This window comes from Eucyclogobius newberryi, unplaced genomic scaffold, assembly GCF_026437365.1.
Source record: "Eucyclogobius newberryi isolate DKJ021-1_F unplaced genomic scaffold, fEucNew1.0.hap1 SCAF_5, whole genome shotgun sequence".
NCBI classification, from domain to species: Eukaryota; Metazoa; Chordata; class Actinopteri; order Gobiiformes; family Gobiidae; genus Eucyclogobius; species Eucyclogobius newberryi.
Genome location: NW_027316167.1, coordinates 15,678,909 through 15,699,123, shown reverse-complemented (window position 1 = coordinate 15,699,123; position 20,215 = coordinate 15,678,909). Strand labels below are relative to the sequence as shown.

General features: G+C 39.7%; 2 protein-coding genes across 2 annotated transcripts; both read left to right on the top strand.

Moving 5' to 3' along the window:
- The first annotated feature begins 7,810 nt into the window (after nt 1-7,810).
- On the top strand, nt 7,811-10,391 carry mnx2b (motor neuron and pancreas homeobox 2b). Its single transcript, XM_072465174.1, has 3 exons — nt 7,811-8,195; nt 9,497-9,657; nt 9,863-10,391. Exons 1-3 carry the CDS (start codon nt 7,811-7,813, stop codon nt 10,214-10,216), a joined length of 900 nt encoding a protein of 299 aa, XP_072321275.1. The 3' UTR covers nt 10,217-10,391.
- A 3,133-nt stretch (nt 10,392-13,524) lies between these two features.
- Nucleotides 13,525-19,580, top strand: atic (5-aminoimidazole-4-carboxamide ribonucleotide formyltransferase/IMP cyclohydrolase). The gene is made up of 16 exons (XM_072465344.1): nt 13,525-13,633; nt 13,779-13,905; nt 14,081-14,224; nt 14,623-14,711; nt 14,784-14,935; nt 15,764-15,920; nt 16,177-16,302; nt 16,631-16,738; nt 16,904-16,989; nt 17,063-17,152; nt 17,662-17,787; nt 17,930-18,022; nt 18,100-18,282; nt 18,774-18,929; nt 19,244-19,436; nt 19,467-19,580. The coding sequence occupies exons 1-15, from the start codon at nt 13,618-13,620 to the stop codon at nt 19,361-19,363; spliced, it is 1,773 nt and encodes a 590-aa protein (XP_072321445.1). The 5' UTR covers nt 13,525-13,617; the 3' UTR covers nt 19,364-19,436; nt 19,467-19,580.
- Nucleotides 19,581-20,215: the final 635 nt, after the last annotated feature.

Below are 20,215 nucleotides of genomic sequence, written 5' to 3'. Positions count from 1 at the left end.
TTTGTGCCATGTAATAAACTCATGTAATATGGCCAAAACAGCCGTCATGAGCTCATCTTTTTAAGGGTTAAAGGTGCACTATGTAACTTTCCAGTGCTTGTCTTCATGGATTTGCCTGGAATGCCACAGTGTAGCATTATTAAGCTTCTATCTCCATGAGACATTTCCTTTTGATTCATCTGCCATTTCTGACCATTATATCAGCAAATCTTTCTAAAACCACTGTAAATTGAGACATTTTTTAAATCAATTGCAGCACACTTCATGCATTTACCTCAGACCTTACCACAAACACAGATAAACTGCATATTTGATTTAATATTTTACTACTATTTCATTTATTTATTTATTTCTATAACAAAGGTAACCTTTGTGGGAGCTTCTGCTTTGCAAATTGAAACCCATTCTCTGAAAATGAATAAAACAGTATAAATTGAATGGTCTGTTGTTATGTTATTGTCCCGTGAGTTTAAGGGCATGTTTGGGTGGGGCGACTTGACCTCCCCATGATTGGAGCATGTCCCGCCTCTCGTGTTCACACGTGCATAAAAGACTTAATTTGATCCCTGAAAATCATCACTGTTCCTGTGTTTCCCTCACCCTCTCTCTTCCCCGAAGCCTGCGCTGTCTCACTTTTATGATTCAAATATGATTTAAATGAAAAGGCCACTGGCTGGTGACACGTAAACAAGGCCCCAGTGAGATTAAACTGTGCCTTTAACATCTTTCACATTGTGTGTTTGTGATCAAATACAATACTATACTATATAATATTTATTTATTTAGATTTTTTACTAGAATTGATACTGATATTTTTATAGTTTTTATACTGATAATCTCAATGAAAGGATATTTGAACTGTGGTTAGACATGAAGCTTCTTATCAGTTAACATGGTAATTGCTAATCATCAATGACCACTACAGTCTTAGTTTAAATCAAACACAAAGCTATTTAAATACTTATGAAGACAGTTGCCCTCCTGAACTCCTGAACTCCTTCCTCAAACATCAAACTACTTTCGGCGGAGGAGCACAATGACTTCAAACGCACCGCTGGCCCTTGTCTTTCTCTACAAAGACCCGCTTTATCAAATGTCTGTAAAACTAACTGCCTGCAGGAGTTTACAGAAACATTAAAGAACTTATCAGCAATTACAGGCATAATTTTCAATCATTACCACCGCTCAGACAGTGGGCTGGTCATATAACTGGCTCAGGTATGTCGTCTATGTGCATATTCAGCACAACTGGGTTGCTTTATCCTCTGGGTTTGTTTAACCTGCTGATAACATATTTTGTACTGTTCATAATTGTCTGATAGTAATTATTTTGGTGTTTAAGAAAATGTAAAAAGCTGCACTGTGGCCTAGGGGTTTGGTCGCTGCACACATTCAAGGCAAATACAAGCCTTGGCATCATGAGCTCAGTTGGTCAAATGTCTCATCTCCCTCTTTATTATTAGTTATTCATTAGTTTCGTTACCGACCTTTTGTGGTTGAGTTTTTTGGTCTTAACTCACAATGCAACAGAATAAAATGTCCTTGAATCCTGAGCAAACTCAAAAAATGTATAGCAATTAAAGACATTTTTAAAGTGGGATTATAAATTGTGGATTGTTATCAGTTGGTAAGTGCAGGCAGATGCATCTAATTCTGCACATGCCGAGGATGTCCTGGGCTCTGAGCTGGCCGCAGGGTTGCGAGTTTGATTCCCGTCTCCAGCGATGTGCTACATTTTTTATCCTCGTAATACTGTCCATAACTGGAGTCAGTCCCTCTAAGAGTAGGAGGTTGGATTGTTTGCATATCCTGTTTTTCCTACATCTGGTCTTTTGTTTATTTATTTTAGCATTGGACTGATCTCGCAACCTTTTGATAGTCTAGTAAACTTTAATCTTTATTGCACCAGAATTCCATTCTCTGGACTTTTTTTTAACCTGCACCACGTCCAAGGCCACCTGCTTGAGTTTTCCCACTGGATTCCATCATCAGCGCTGACCATGGATGTGATAAATGGATGGGCAGCACAATGGTCTGTCTGTACACAGAAAACATGCCCCGTGTGCCTCTGGTAATTAGACTAATTCCCACAACGTTGGCAGCAATCAATAAATCAACCAGCTTTTCCACCAGACCTTGATCCCAAAATGAATGTCAACTCATTAAAAAGATAAAAGTAATTTATTTTAAGTTTTACTTTTCTACACAGTCTTGTGCCTAGTGCAGATTACTCATTGACCAGGATTTAACACTGCAGGTGTAATAGATCTATGGACATATATTATATTCACATGGATCACAGGCCTCTCTTTCTATGCAAGCCTAGACACTATAGGGGGCCTCCAAAACAGTACTGAGTTATTAGTGGGTGCTAATATTTTATTTTATTTTGGTGACAAAAACAGAGCAAAATATCTTGCACAGGGCCCATGGCATAGGCTACAGAAACAACCCAATAATAGCGACAAAAGGGTTGTTATAGCGACAAAAGTGGAACGCTGAAGACTACACCCTGAAGAGAGAGGCTGCGACACTCTCAACCTTTGCCAATGGACAACTAAGGTCCAGAGTGAAAACCATAGAGGAGGATATCAAGAACTTCTGCTTCACAAAGGGAACTTGAGCAGAGAATGGATCACATGAAGGCAGAAGAGATCCACATAATTTCAGGAGGAGGAGTGCTGTCTGGAGAAGGAACTGAGAATAGAGCAGCAGCAGAGCAGCTCTGTGGAGGAGGAGCGCCGCAAAATACTTAATTGCAGAGGATCTGCAATTGGTGGAAAAGGTAAAGAAAGTGGAAAAGAAGAGGAACAAATGGTGCAGAAGAATGTTCAAAAGTTTCATAGAGCCATGCTTCACCCTGTAATCTGCATTTAAGAAAGAAAAAAAGCAGGAACATTAAAAATATAACATTACATGAAAGATATTTTTTTCCTTTAGTACAGACCACAAAATATGTCATATGTAAATGTTTAGGAAAAACTTTGGTGCTTAGACCCACACAAGTTGCAGTGGGACGAGTCATTTTTAAATGGAAATGTCCAAACATAAACATTGCACTGCTAAAGTTTCCAATATAAAATGAATGTCCAAAATATTGCAGATTTTCTTAATTTGAACTGCTGTTACTCATAATTACAATATTATGTGCATTAATATAAGGTATGTCAGATTATTATATTATGTTGTGTAGTCGATGCTTGTGAAACTGATTGCAACAAGACATCTCAATGCAGAAGTACAAGTGCATTTTACAGTGGATACTACGGTACATTTGAGAGCAGGTATGTTCTTTATACTCCGCTCATTTGTTGCCACGTGTTACAACAATTGAATAATAATGTCCGTTTCCCTCTATCTAATGAAGGATGATGTGATATGAATTGCTCTGTTGTATATCACTAATCATTGCCAGTTTAATAATGCAGGGGAATTTGATAAACTTCACTCGGGACGGGCCAAACAGCGCAGGTACAGAGTCTAATTTGGGGAATTCCACCTCGTCCCTCTCCCTCACCTGTCTCACCTGTTTATTTTTTCCGCTGAGAAAACAAAAGCCTTCTTTGATCACAATCTCCAGCAGCGAGAGTTTATGACCATTTAATAGGTTCTTCCATTTAACTGCCACAGGTTTTACTGTCCCATACAAGGGCTCCTTTGTCAGATAGGACGGATGAAAGATAAAGGAGGCTTATCAGAAACAACAAGGATCATTATTTTCACCAGGCTATCACATTGTCCCGCTCTATCACACATTATCTGACCACTTACGAGATATTCGGACCATCAAGGGCTTTGAAGAGTCCCGACATTTAAAGCAAATCAATTCTTTGACAGGCCTGAATACAATGTCTCAATGGGGTTTGTAACACCTTTATAGTCACAGGCAATTACTCGGATTACAAGGTTTAGGAATAAGACCAGGTAAAAACGAAGTATTACATTTCCATTTTGGGCCTTTAAAGCACAAGTTTGATCTGCCAGTAATGAACATGGCTAGATGATTTTAACAATATTCTTTATGCTAATTTTGGAAAGATTTGCTTTTCACCTTTCACCTAAATTTCTTTTGTATAAAGTCCTACATAGTGCATATGACAGGTTATTCTACACATTTCACCAAAACATAGTGAACTTGAGTATATTTAAGATTTTACTAAAAGGTTTGCTTAAGTTTCCCCAGTTTGACCATTTTTGTGGCGTTTTGTACTTCCTGGTTGGACATGAGCAGCAGATGTGACAGAGGTAATTCCACAACTGTTACCTAGCAACCATACTGTAAACAAGGACCAAAGTTCAAATAATACACACAATAGTTGTGATTTGACAAATAATAATACCTGAAAAGACCTTTATTTTGTTAAATTATTGTTTAAAAGGTCATATAAATGTGTCGGTTGGGTGTAAATTGCCCCTGCTTTTTGGATGAAATGTCGCTTTTTGATGACCTGGACATTGAAAAAACTGCTGTTGTAATTTTGTAATATTTACATAATAAATTGAATTGAAGTTCTGTAATTTTCAACTTTTCTTTTTTTTTCTGTGCCACTTGACTGATGTAATACTATACTAACATGATAATGTGTCCTATATATATATATAACATGCACTTTTATGTTCTTATTTGAGAACTCTTTCCCTAAGTAGCTCACAGCACAGAAAGAATGCATGTTTTATTTTGTTTTATGTGTTATCTTTTAATAAAAACATTTGTATTCAAACAAATGTGACATTAGTTTAATACTATAATGTGGATTAAGATCAAGGCGGTTATGGTACATTTTATTGTCCCCATAGGTAAATGTGCACTTCTCTGCACATTTATATCTATGGCTAAGGAGGCACATAATGATTTTCTTTTTTTAGACAATTGCAGCTTCCACATTTAATTTCCTTAACTTAATTAGACAAGTCACTTTGGGTTGAAAAGTGGCTAACATTTTACGAAAATCAATCTGTTTTTGTTAATGCAAATCATGAACCCTTTTTGTCAAAGACCCTGGTGTCAATATCTGCAAAATTTGAATGATCCAATCAGTCAATAAACTAATGCATCGCAGTTGGCGTTTGTCACTCAATGAAATGTGCAGCAGAAGTAAATCACAGCCCTGTGTTGTGTTTTAATGTTACTCAATTGATCAAAATGTCGCAGAGGTGTGACAAAGCGCGGAGTCAAAATACCAAAACATGCTGTGTGAATGAAAGATATATCTTATTACTATGAAGAACTTTGCACTAAGAATAAGCCAATAAAGATACCAATTATCAGTTATATAAATATTGCTATGGTATGTTTTGACTATTTCTCCACATTATATAGGCCCTATATTTACTGCTCCAAGGGTAAAGGGGTCATAAGAGTCATCCCTCTCTGTCACAGTGCTAATTGCTTTGAATTTGCAGCCACTCCTCTCAATAAACGGTGTGTGCTCAATCTTTAACGGGCCTAAATCATTTTTAGTCTACCTGTCACAAATAATTAAAGAATTTAACAGAAGGACAAATGTGTGGTCTCTGCAAAGAATGAGCCACAAAGACGTCAGAGGAACGGGATGTGCAAATTGTTGACTACCGGTACATCCATTATTCATTTCAACTTTAACCTTATGTTGGATGTGATCAGACAGTTTTAATAGCCAAATAGCTGAAATTATTGTAGTCTTATGGCACGAGATGGTTAATTGTAGATCCAAACAACTGAAGGTTACTGGTCTTTGGTTCTGCAAAAGTCAACAATGAATGAACAGATGTGCTTTGATTACAAAACGCAAAATAAAAACGAAATAAATCATTCATGACTAGCTGACCAGCTCTGCTAGCAAATATTATTTTTTTTAGAATACATTTTTCACATGCAGGGCAAGGTTAGGATTAGGATTAGGTTTAGGAACAGTTAATTTGGTTAAGTTTAGGGCTTTGAGACAGCGTTGCTAACTGGGTCTCGGCGGAAGGGCTCATTTTTGTAGATTGTCAAACTTAATCGTCAACATATCAACATCTGAAAATGCATAGGACTTTATATAAGCTAATATTTAGTTAGCTTTAGGTCACAGCTCCTGCGCTCAGATGCACAGGTGTGTGTCTGATCTCATTCATCAGGCCTGTTAACCCTTGGCAGGAGCAGTATACGCAGTGATACAGAGTGACACAGAGCAGGGGCCCGGTGGGGGACACAGGCACTTGGTCTAATGAAAATCCCCCTTTCACAGCCCACCCACGACACACTGCCCCTCCCTCACAGACCAGAGAGAACTGACCTACCGACCCAGCAACAGTTCAACCAATGCGACCTAGGCTTTTGCATATTACGCTCACACAAGTATAATTTACTGTTTGGGTTTGCACCACTGAATATAGAATACTTAGATACAGTTTATATTTTGCACTGAGACAAGAAAATCAAGATTTTAGTCTGTTTTTGTAACAAAAAATTATAATTTTTCTGTAAGTTTTTTAACAAAGATGCAGACGGCTATTTTTCATTTTTTAACACCAATTATTTTAGAAAGAATTCAATGAAACAAATATGGGATCAACTTTGCCTTCCAAAGGCTTAAGTGCATCCTGTTTCAACTTATTCCAGGCTGTTTGCACTGTGCAGCGCATGCATTTAATACTGGCTCAAAAGAAATGTTTCATCATTGACATGTAAGTGACATTAATGTGAGCGTGTGTTTGAACAGTATCTAAGTACAGTTATAGTTTTGTGAGGAACCGGGGTCACTTCAGGGTTAAGAACAGTGCAATCTGTCTAACTGACAGCACAGGTCACAGCAAAGACCAGATTTATCAACCTTGAACTTTGGCAGGTCTGGACACAGAGTGAAAGTAATTATTCTTCACCTTTACACCTTTACACCTTTACTGCAAGACTTTGTGATTAGGAAATGTCTCAGAAATATGGGCTTCATACAATATAAAAATGTACTTTCAAATATGAATTAAAATGGAAGTAATAGGTTATATATTCAGCTCTGGTCCTATGTAGTCAGTGTAAATGCATAATGAACTTTCCTGCTTTTTTACACATTTAGGGAGTTTTTCTGAAATCAATTTAATATCAAAAAGGTCCTTAAAACATTTTCACACTGTAATGAGACATTGAAATTCTTTGGCCTGTACAGCATTTAAAATGTGTCTGTCATTTAACTGTGTTCTGAGCTGAAAGTTATTGCACTTTTAAAAGCTTCAAGTGCAATTCTTCGCCGTAAACAAACAACGTAAATGGTTTTACACAGGCTCAGTCAATAATATCAATTAATTTGGTTTTGACGCATGCATTGCGGTTAAAAGTGCGCATTTCACCAGTTCTATGTTTGGGACAAAGTCAGGCAGTTTTTGGCTCGCGTCAGTTATATCAGCATCTGGCGGTGTGATGGCTCCTGAAACATCGGGCTAATCTTCTAATGCACGGAGCTTGATATAGCTGAAGGTGTTCGAGGCGGGACAGGGGTTGAACATTACCTCACTCATAGCTCTTTGTGCAGAGAGAAACGAGCAGGTAATTAGCTGATTAGAGGCCCGTCAGAGCGCATTCAGAGCAGCCAATCAGCGCAGAGCAACGCGAGGGGAAAAGGACACTGATGGAGGGACTGAGTGAAGAAGTTGGTGTGGGACAGAGGCGTGATGCTGCAAGAGGAAGTGGCGCGTGAGTTTCTGCCCAGAGGAACGAGGATGTTTTAGGGATGAATGAACGCTTTAACTTCAAGTCAAGAGAAGCTGTGTCAAAAACTTTTTGACTCGCGCAAACAGTCTAAATGACGCTGTGAAGACAAACTCGGTCCGTACATTCTTTCTTGCAAACTCTCCAATGGAAAAGTCTAAGAACTTCTGCATCGACGCGCTCCTGGCGGACAAGTGCACGAGTGCGAGCAGAGACTTGTCCCCGGGTTTGAGCAGTGAAAGTCCAACCGGAAGCCCCGGATCAACGCCGTCACCGCGCGCGCCTCAGCTCTTCTCCAAATCGGGCGTCCTGAACATACCGCACGCCGGGATGTCCGTGCTCCCGGGCCTGTACCCCGCACCCATGTACCCACTGTCGGCCCTGAGCGCGCAGCATCCAGCCTTTTACGGCGGCTTCTCGCAGCTGCACACTTACCCCGAGCACCTGAAGGCGGCGGCACTCGCGGGCTCTCTGCCGCTGGAGCACTGGATCCGCGCCGGGATCATGATGCCCCGGATCCCCGACTACGGCTGTGAGTTTACACAAACCCATCGTTTTGTCTCAAAGAAGGACATGCGTCTGCTCTAAACTTTGGTGTCCACTGAGCAGTCCATTGTAGCCAACTTTTTGAATGTTAAACGACCATCTAAATTTAGGCTATGTGTTTATTTATTGTATTATTTATTTATGTATTTATTTTCATCCTCTAGTTATTCAATAGGTCTATATTCACCAGACCAACCACTGGGTAAATAGGAATAAAACAATAAAACAATTATGGTCCAGATCCCACATTTTACGCACATATTAAACGATGATTAGCTAACTGAATGGTCGATCTGCCAATTTATTTATTTGTATTATTATATTGTATAAATATTTGTATTTGTTTAACCACAAATGCAAAGCCACAACATCATGAAGATAACATTTGATAACAAAATATCTGTAATAAATCTGGAAGCATTTTAAATTTGAGCCTATTTCAGCCCATTTCATTACATTTAATTTTAGGTTTGAACTAAAAAGCTTAACTGTCTATCGTATTCATTATATTACATCCATTCATAGCTTTTAGTTTCTGACCCTTTGTGAGATTTGTTTTGTGTTGAGGCACAGTCACAATCTCCATAAATGAATTGGCTGCTTATTTTAATTTACAGGCTCTCTGAAAGCACATTCCCAAGCCTTGAGTTGAGAAGTAAATTATTGTAATCAACAGTGGCCCCTTCACATCTCCACAGCATTATCCCACACCGGCCTCAGATTTTCATTTGGCCTCATTTATTTATCTATAAACGGCTTGCCGATTGAAACTGTCTTTGTGTGACAAAGAGACGATAAACAAACACCTAAAACACTCTGTAGTTCATCAATAAAAGCCCAAAAGCATTCATTGAATTTTCATTAAGTTAATGGCACGCCTGTGTTTTTATGGCCTCTGCGCCGTGTCCCCTCATCAACAATAAACTGGAGTAAAGCTATTACAGTTAATGATGGCCACACAGTGCAGGCATATGTCTACTGTTCCCTCCCACAAAATTATACTTCCTCTGCCCTTGGCTTTATGTAAAAAACAATGAAAGATACAAGACTATGAGCAGCAGCAAAAAGCGATGTCAATTTATGTATAACAAAGCGTCACCGGCGGGAGACACAATCCACTGTTATTTGCAGAGCAGTAACACACACAGTCAGGCAATCTACTCTTGATTCATTCAAGGCTAACATAGATCAACAATTTGTTATCACACAGAGTCCTGACACACACTGTCCTCAAGCTCTCAATGTTTAATATTTCAAACAAAGCTCTAATCCAGTGTTCCTCTGCAGCGGGCGCTCAGTCTGGTCTTCTGGGGAAGTGCAGGAGGCCCAGGACGGCCTTCACCAGTCAGCAGCTACTGGAGCTGGAGAACCAGTTCAAACTCAACAAGTATTTGTCCCGACCCAAACGCTTTGAGGTGGCCACTTCACTCATGCTCACTGAAACACAGGTGAGAAAAACTGTCTGTTTGATGTGAAAAATGTGTCTTGGGTTTTTCTTCCTCACTAAAACTAATTAATGTTCTGTCAGCATGTCAATACGTTTAAAATGTGGAAATAAAACTTGATTAATTTGCCATTTTACTTTGATTGTTCTCCACATTAGCCCGCACTATCTTTTTATTCACATTCAGTGAAACTCTTGTCTGTTTGCAGGTGAAGATCTGGTTCCAGAACCGGAGGATGAAGTGGAAACGCAGCCGAAAGGCAAAGGAGCAGGGGAGTACCCAGGGACAGTCTGAGACAGAGCGAGGGCGCGGGACAAACAAGAGCTCCTCGGACAAAACAGAGGCCAGTAGACGCTCCTCGGACCCTGACGACAGAGGCATCGTCCTGGACTTAGAGGAGGATGACAACGAGGACGATGATTACCCTGTTACTATGGGCAACGGGTCCACAGACTTCCTGCAGCAGAGCGCAAGCTACAGCCCGCAAAGTCCCTTTTCAGAAGACGAGATGGACGAGCTGCAAGTGGGGGACGCAGACCGGAAGATTGGGGCCGGTCTGTGAAAGTCAAAAGAACATTACAAAAACAACAGAGCGTGTGCAAACCCTGATAGTTGGACTCTTTCAAAAACATGACACAAAAGTCATGTCTGTACTGTTTGCATGCTCAAAAACTCATGCATTTGTCATTGTTCCATTATGTGTTTGTCTTTTTAAACCACTGAATGCACTGCACAAAGGGCTCAAACGTGTAAACAAAAAAAAGTACTGAGCGTCATTGTGGAATATTTATGTAAGCATTTTTCATATTGATGTTTCTGAATTTGTCATGTAAATGCTTTAATTTATTTACACATTTAAATCATATATGTATTTATCTGAAACATGTCTGTGCTGTAATGTCAAATAAAGCACCAAAATAAGGATCTAATCTATACTACCATATATTTATTTTCTGTACAGTGATAAACCTTCTTCTTTATGGACTCACTTGTGAAGCCATTCCCACCTTAAATCTAGAGAGAGGCTCTCGTATATTAATTACTGCTTGTGGCTTATACTGATGGCCAAATAATTAAGTTAATGAATTGGAAATGTTCTCCGCCTGATGGTGATGTCAGTTGGCGGGACGGTGGGAGGCTGCTGGATGTTTTATTGGGCAGCAAATTAATGTCTTTGATTAAGGAGCAGTCCGCAGAGCACTGTGTCATTGAGCCCCTCTCAGACCACTTCCACATATTTATACAGTGATTAGACACATTAACAGGTGCCCAATCGACTGTAAATACAGTGGACAGAAAAGCCATAGAAAACCATTAAGGACGTAGTGCAATTTCTTAACACATCCCCTGCACTATAAAAAATACATCCCACTAAGTACAGGTCAGTCATTCACTGGTTATTATCTTCTCTTTTGAGATGAGGACAATATATCTGACTGCACAATATTTTGAAGGATTTTATTAAATCTACTTAAGCCGGGCTATCTAAGTTTTAACTCCCAAAACAATAGTCAACATTTTCAGAAAGCAGTTGTTCATGCAAACTCAAATAAGATATTCAAAATCTCTAACAACTTGAAGCAATACATTTAAACCTTGCTCTCAAACACATGTAATTCTGGCCATTGCACACATAAAATGGCTTATTTAAACATGGAAATATTGCACAAGGAAAAACATGTAATACTTTTTTCTGACATTACATTCACATAAGTAAACTACAGTAGAATTTTCAAATTTATATCTTTAAATTTAAGATTCACCTGCAGTGTCTTAACCTGTGGTGAACTATTTAAGCGTAATAAATATCAATATTGTCAAAAACACAGGACACTTTAGGCCTACTGGAAACGAAACTAGATCAAGGCAAATATGTTATATTTATATTTATTAATATTTATGCAGTGTTATAGTGTATTATCAAGTAAAATGATGCAGAACAATACATTTTAAGCGGGTTAGGACAATGGTCTAAACAACATCCCTGTCAGGCCCGATCAAATCTTGACCTTGTTGATTTCAGCAAACGGTGCAGCTTGACTTATGACTATAGTTATTTATTACACCAATTTACAGAGAAAAAACAAACAAAAACAAACATCTTGTCCTAATTTAGAAGTCTAGTGCTTAAAAATAACCTATTCACAGCCCGCGTCCTGAGAAAGTCAAAGTCACCCTAAATTATAGGCCATTATTAGGACCTTATATTGGAACACAAAGAAAAGTAAATAACAATACATTTGAAAAAGAACAACTCATCAACAGTCATTACGGGAAACGCCAGTGAACAACCCAAGTTTGTGGCGAACTTTTGATTTAATGTGGCCGCATATACATTAACCTCCATCACAACCGCGGCTTTTAATTTGGCCGATGAAACAAATCACACGAATCAATAAGCTCATTTAGTTGTGCGACTTGGCAGTTGCGTGACAAACACTTCTTGGCCTGTTTATGGCACGTCCCTCCACAGCACGGATTCCCTCTGACACGCAAATACAAAAAATCACAGCTAATTGATACGGCGATGTGGAGGTAATTGATTGCGCCTAATTCAATCCAAGTATGCGGAGTTGATTAAAAACTGCACGCGTTGTTGCTGATAATGCTGCCAGAAGCTCCAGGGACGGACATGCAGAAGTGCTGACTGACATTCAACTTTGAATTCTTTAGAAATAATAATAATAATGTCTGAGTCTTTCCATTAAATTGGTTCACTGTCCATTGAATCACTCAAGCCATCGCCAGTTTGGCCCTTGCGCGGCGCAGTTACCAGAAATCCCCATTTTCATAGTAAGACAAATAAAAGCGCCTCTTTTTTTTGCTTTGATGCATTATAAATCAACGGGGCCCTTAAAATATTTACACCCTGTAGTTTAATCAATCAGCAGAACGTCAGAGTCATTACGTGAATATGAACAGATTGTCCGATCTTTTAACGTAATCACACAGATTGGAGCAGGTTCCTCTCAAGGCCCCTGTCCTGTCACTTAACTAATAGGCAAGCGAGGCCCTGAGTGACACGGGCCAATAAATTTGCATCTGTCCGACTGAAAATGCTGTTCTAAAGCATAAAAAGCCACCGTTTTTGGCAATAAAGTTTATGGAAAAGGCGGAACCTCAGATGCAGCCTATTCATGAGCCGTTTATTGATGCAGGTAATGTGGGCAATGTTAGGTGTGCACAGGGACACAGAGAGCTTCACCCACTCACCAGAGGGTCCCTTTAACCTTCAGGATGTGCTAATAGCTTTTGTTGTTCTGAAAGGGCAGCATTGTGTAAATACTGACGCGTGCGTAAAGTGTGTTTGGCTGCTCATTTATAGGCATTTGTGTGTTTGCAATTGCATTAATGCAGGTGTCAGGCCTATAACTTAATAAGATCGGTTTATCTCAATAATATAATATCCACAATTGATGGTTACCAAGAAACAAGTGTGTGTGCCGGTGATTGATGACCGTAAGTTGGACTGTCCGGTGAGGAGGATGTGACGCTTGTCCTGTATTCACCAAAAGAGCATTTGCGCCCTCTTGTGGCCAACTCTAATATTGAATCTATATTGTGAAGCATGGGGTTATTTACCGTATGTATTGTAATGGTGTTTACAACAGGACAGTCTATTACATATTAATAGTATTTCATGTCATACTAAGCTTTGAAAGAGTTGAACAAGTTGAATAGATGCGCAATAATAGATCCATGTGCAAAAGGCTCCAGGGGGGCACGTGTGTCTTTGGGGCACGTGTGTCTTGGGGGCGGGCCTGTGTCTTGGGGGCGGGCGTTCTCCTGCAGGGGCGGGTCTTGCGCGCTTGAAGCACATGATGAAGCATAAAAAGTTCATTGAGTAAACTCCGCGTCTTCTCTTTCTCAGGCTGAACCAGTGCTTTTCTCTCCGACAAAGCGCGGAGCGTCACGTTCCTCTTCGTTTTCAAGCGCATCTTTACAACAACTGACACAGGAAGCATGGCCTCTGAACTTGGTAAGACTTTTCCTCATGTTGGCGTAATTCAATGTTTTATTGGGGACGTGATGGAGGTTAGCTCTTTGGCTAACTTTAGCCGCGTGGTTGTCATCTCTGTGATCAAACATTTGTTCTATAGCTGCATGTTTCTGTTTGTTTGCAGCACTCTTGAGTGTGTCCGACAAAACTGGACTTGTGCAGTTTGCTAAACGGCTGGTGGACGTGGGACTGTCGCTGGTGGCTTCTGGAGGGACGGCCAAAGCTCTGAGGGATGCTGGGCTGGCAGTCAGGTCTGTTTTACTGCATCCATGATGGCCTAAACCATGCACTCATGACAAGGCATCAGTACGTGGGAAATGGGGCTAATTCTGAGCAACCAGCATATTTAAAAATGTGCTTGATCGCACCTCACATCATCAACTTTAAAATGAATTCCAGTGACATTTATGTGTTGTTCCTGTGTAGAGATGTGTCTGAGCTGACTGGACACCCGGAGATGCTGGGAGGAAGAGTGAAGACCCTCCATCCTGCGGTACATGGAGGTATTTTGGCCAGAAAAAGCCCTAGTGACACTGCAGACATGGACAAACTGGGCTACAGTCTGGTCAGGTGAGAACTTCTGACAATGATTTTTATTTATTTTTTTACAGATTTTTAGTGTAAAGTCTGAAGCATGTCTTTTTTTCTTTTCCGACATGACCAATGGCAGTCACACGGATCACAAGTCCATATTGTGAAAGCATGTGTGGCTCATTTAGTGCTGCCAAATTGGAAACTGCTGCTACTCAAACACAGTCCTGTGACTCCCATTTGTTTAGCGCCTGAACAATCTGACAGATGAAATGGCAGCTAATCAGTACACACGATGTGGGTCTTATTGAAGTTGTCATGTTGAAGTGGTTTTTAAGCTTTTTTACTTTTGGATTTTGCATTTTTGTCCCCTGCATTGTATGACCAGTAGTAGAATTCTTCTCGTTTATTTATTTTGACCAATGCTTTATTTTCAGAGTGGTGGTGTGCAACTTGTACCCCTTTGTAAAGAGTGTCTCCAAATCCGATGTCACTGTGGAGGATGCTGTGGAGCAGATTGACATTGGTACAGTTTGAAATGGAAACCATTACATTTAGAAAATAGAATATTGCATTATTTCACTTATTGTGTCTTTAGGTGGTGTAACTTTGCTGAGAGCTGCTGCTAAAAACCACGCTCGAGTCACGATTGTGTGTGACCCTGATGACTTCTCTGTGGTGGCCAAGGAGATGGAGAGCTCTGACGACAAAGACACAACCTTGGACACACGCAGGACACTGGCACTAAAGGTACAATTTACCCATTTTAATGTCAAATTCCCCCTACAAGGACATTAAAGTGTGTACCTTAATTGAAACTTATTTGATGATAGTCTCTCAAATCATTCAGGCAATCATTTGGCCCGTTCCACTTATGATATGAGGAATTGTTTTCATTTCAACCAAACTGTGCCGAATCCTACGTTTGTCACAGTTTAAGAAGATAAAATTGCTGAACAAAGTAAATATCAGTGGGCGTGACACAGGAAGACCTAATGTAAAACATTTGCACAAATCACTGTTAATAAAACAATGCATAATTTAATGTTAAGGGTGAACAATTATAATGTGGTTAAAAGCTCAAAGTCTATTTTGCCTAATGGGTAACAGCTAACCATGTGAGATCATTTCCCAAAGACGTTTTATTCTTTCGCGTGTTGAGACTTGATTTCTCGACTTGTTTTGTGTGACTCAGTCTTTGCGTACAGCCAAGTATTGGGCCAGATTAGTGCTGCGACCCCATTGTGTTAAAATTGCTTTCGGATGGATATTTGATTGAAATTGTAAGTGCACATTTTGTAATTGTTAATGGAATCATTTAGCCCCAGTTTAAAATGTTCTCGTGTTATTTGAATGACAATCTGCAACAATTGACATGAGGTGCTGATAGGTACCAGTGTTTATTTTTGGATAGGCCAAGACAAAGTCCAGCTGTGTTTTTTGTTCAAATCAGTGTTTAGGTTGCAACATGTGGCGACCCATGACCTTTTACCTTTATCAAAGTCTGTGCAATAGAGAAGCAAATGCAGTAAAGTTACAAAATTATAGCTGACTTAAGTTGTACGTTATGTTTTGTAGGCATTTACTCACACAGCACAGTACGATGATGCCATTTCGGATTACTTTCGTGGTCAGTACAGTCGTGGAGTTTCGCAGCTGCCTCTGCGTTACGGCATGAACCCGCACCAGGCTCCTGCTCAGCTCTACACCTTGAGGCCGGAGCTGCCCCTCAAAGGTACAACATCGGACAACGTTGTAGAAAAGATTTCACTGTCTGCTTGCATCCAAAATCCATTTTCAATCTGCAGAACTTGTCTCAACACCTCGAGTATTTCCTGCTTAATCCAGCGGTTTCTCAGATCAGATTGAAAATGGCTTTTCGATGGAAGTCTTGATTTTTAAAACTGTTCAGATGATTACCTTTTCTACGATTGATTGCTCCAGGACGATTGAAGGATCACACTCACAGAAAATATTACTTTTGTCTCTAGTTGTCAATGGTTCACCGGGTTTCATCAACCTGTGCGACGCTCTGAACGCCTGGCAGCTGGTGAAGGAGCTGAAAAGTGCGCTTGGCCTGGCCGCTGCCACGTCCTTCAAACATGTCAGTCCTGCAGGTGAGACTGCAGCCACTACATTCCCTGTAAACTATGCTGTAGTTTCAAGATGACAATTAAACTTCATTTCCAAAAGAAAAATCATCTAATGCTGCAATTTACTTTTATTGAACACTTGTTTTGAATTTTATAGAGCAGCAATTAAGAAGTCTCAAACTACACAATGACATTTCTTCAGTGTTTGTTTCCAGTTATTTGAGCTTCACTTGTCTGAATAAGACCACATACAAATGTTCTACCATTTGTTCAACCTCACTTCACTGTCCAATAGTTGTTGTTTTTTTATATGGACTTCTACAGCATTAAATGACTGCCTTTTATTTTGTAGGAGCTGCCGTAGGAGTTCCTTTGTCTGAAGAGGAAGCCAAAGTGTGTATGGTCCACGACATGCTGAAGGATTTGAGTCCACTGGCCACAGCATATGCCCGAGCAAGAGGTCAGGAGTCACAAATGCAGACAATTATTTTTGTTCCACTTGCCTCCTTGATTCCTAAGTTAGTAGACTGGACAACTGAGAAATCAAGGATGCAAAGAAACGAGAACAGATTATGTCCACAGACTTGTTCTGTTACCTGCTGCTAATTAAAACTGCTGTGTACAGGTTCAGACAGGATGTCCTCTTTTGGAGACTTCATTGCACTTTCAGATGTTTGCGATGTTCCCACTGCAAAAATCATTTCAAGAGAGGTGAGCGCTTAGTTTAATAATGTACAAAATGCTTGACATCACATGGAGAGTAATTAAAATCTGAACTTCAAAGGTTTCTGATGGCATTATTGCCCCTGGATATGAAGAGGAGGCACTCAAGATCCTCTCTAAAAAGAAAAATGGCAACTACTGTGTGCTTCAGGTGAGATTTTGTTCATATAATTTTAGATATGGAAAATGCATTTTTAAAGTACATCCATAAAATCCAGTCAAACTTTTCCTATTGCACATTTTATAAACGAAGAGCGGCAACTTGCTGTGTGCGAGAATAATGTGAGGCTTGTGAACAAAGGAAGCAAAAATAATACATTTTTAGCTTCGTTTAAAAAATAAAAAAAAAACAATGGGTAAATGGCTAGTTTACAGTCTCAGTCCCCGATTTACAGGAAAATATTATACGATGCAATTACCCCAGGTCAACGATGAGAACAAATCACAATGTTCATTCTCTGACCCAAACACACATCTCACACGTTCAATCCTCTCAAACAGCATTAAGATTTTACAAAAACACTAATCTTATAAAATATACATCGACCGACCACTTTCTGAGTTTCTTCTTCTTCTTCTTCGTCTTCTTCGTCTTCTTCGTCTTCGTCTTCTTCTTCTTCGTCTTCTTCTTCGTCTTCGTCTTCTTTTATTTTAAATTAGATGGACCCTGAATATGAGCCGGACGAGATGGAGGTCCGGGTGCTGTTTGGTCTGCACCTCAAACAGAAGAGAAATGGAGGTGTCATTGACAAAGCATTTTTCAGCAACGTTGTCTCCAAAAGCCTGGTACATTTAAGTATTTAACGTTCTTGGCGTAATATGTTCTCTTGTATAATTTGGGTTTCGAGCATCCCCGCATTTTCTGCATTCTGGGTATTAAAGACGCCTAAACATTGTAATGGCACTCGTTCACTCATGTATTCATCAGCTGACGGATGTGGCCGTGAGGGACCTTACTGTGGCCACGATTGCTGTGAAGTACACCCAGTCAAACTCTGTGTGCTACGCTAAAGACGGACAGGTTAAATATTTAGACATTCCTAATCGTATCGGCCTCCAGGTCCAGGAGATGTATAGAATGTTATTTCTGTGTCTTAGGTGATTGGGATTGGGGCCGGGCAGCAGTCTCGTATCCACTGCACTCGTCTGGCTGGAGATAAAGCTGATAACTGGTGGATGAGACACAATCCCCGCGTCCTCGGCATGAAGTTCAGAGCTGGTGTGAAGAGGGCCGAAATGGCTAATGCTATTGACCAGTACGTCAGCAACACCATTGGAGAGGCAAGAACTGTATTTATGAATCCCTTGCCATCCATTTATTTACGGAGCACATTTTACCAACGAGTCAATTTCCAAAGTGCTGTAGTCTATTATAATTCCTCTATTTAACCCACCGGTCACCATATAAAAATGTGTTCATCCAAACAAGGGCATTGCTCTGAAACCAACAATGATAAATGTGAAACAATGAATTTAAATATACAAAACAAAAACTGATTTCCATTTAATGGGGCAGCTCTCTGGTGATGGAAATCGGAGAATAAAATGGGCCTTAAAACAAGATGTGATACATGAGCCTTATTAATGACTGGGATGATGCAATATGCCGGTGTTGGCTTTTTTTTTTTCTTTTTTTTTTAGAAGAAACCCACAATCTAATATACATGATTTAAAACAAATTGAATAACTAAATCATTTTAACATCCCTAATAATGGCTTATTTCATAATCTTATTTTTTATTTCTGTAACGTCTCATGCATTTTGTCTGAAGGGTCCGGATCTGGCTGTGTGGAAGTCCATGTACGAGGAAGTGCCGGAGCCTCTTTCTGAGACGGAGAGGAAGAACTGGATGAGTTCTCTGCAGGCGGTGGCTGTTAGCTCAGACGCCTTCTTTCCCTTCAGAGACAACATCGACCGGGCCAAACGGGCAAGTGTCCACTGAGAAATGTCATCTGTGTAAAGTTGATAGCTTCTTGCATTATGAATGAACTGGACTATTTATTGTGAAGTTTTGCTCAAGTGGAATTAATAGAGAAAATCAAATTGCACACTTAAACTCGTGGATTGATAAATGTACAGGATAAAATAACATTTGCATTTTATGTAATGTTTCTGCTTTTTCGTTATGGTCCAACTTAATTGAACCATCACATTGACATTTAAATTGCCCGTATCTGTGCATTTCTTTATTTTGCACATTATGAATACATTTCTGTTCATTAAAACGGTTTCTCTTTCCAGAGCGGTGTGAAGTTCATCGCCGCTCCTTCGGGCTCTGCGGCCGACGAGGTGGTCATAAACGCTTGTAACGAACAAGGCATCACTCTGGTGCACACCAACCTGCGCCTCTTCCACCACTGAGGCCCTAATGTGTGTGGAGACATCCAAGGTCAAAACATTGTCAAAACACTGCTGTTACTCCAGTATTCCAGCTGTTACTCCAGTATTCCAGCTGTTACTCCAGTATTCCAGCGTCCTTGTGCACTTTTGTAACACTACCACATTCCAATTTGAACTGATGTGCATAACTATGTCGTGTTTCATCACAAAATAAATGTAATGTTTTCCTTCAAAAAAATTGCCTCACTGTTTTTAAGTATGAAGGTAAGAAATGATCACTTAATTCTACAAAAGTAACAATTGGTATAACTTCCTGCATTTAGAGGTACAGAGTTGTGCTGTATGTAGATGTAAAGTAATTGAACTCTTTTGCTTTGTTAATGAACTAGTAAAAAGTGTTTCAGAAAGATTTAACATGCCATAGGACGAACTGCCAAAACATTGGTATTAGAATGTTTAGGTTCGAAGTAACAAAACATTTTCAAGTCTTGCTACAGAAAATGAGTTATATTGTGACATTAAACCCTTTCATGAACAATGTATTAGAAACGGCTACAATATAAAATGTGAGCCGCAACACTAACCGTAGTGTAGAAGTGTTACTTTACTATTGACCTTCTACAGCTCAAATTGGCTCCTATAAGAAAAAAATTGTTTGATCTGTCATTTATTAACAATGAGTCTACATTTTTCACAAGGCCTAGCTAGAACTACCCCACCTATAGACCGTGCAATAAAACTACGTGATTTACGTATGGATCTGAGATGTGATGTTGGTGTGAAACAAAGATACTTGAGTGCATTTCAGGATCTCTCCAGCTTTATTACAACAATGGACTTGGTAGAAACAATTTCAGCTCAAACGATGTACAA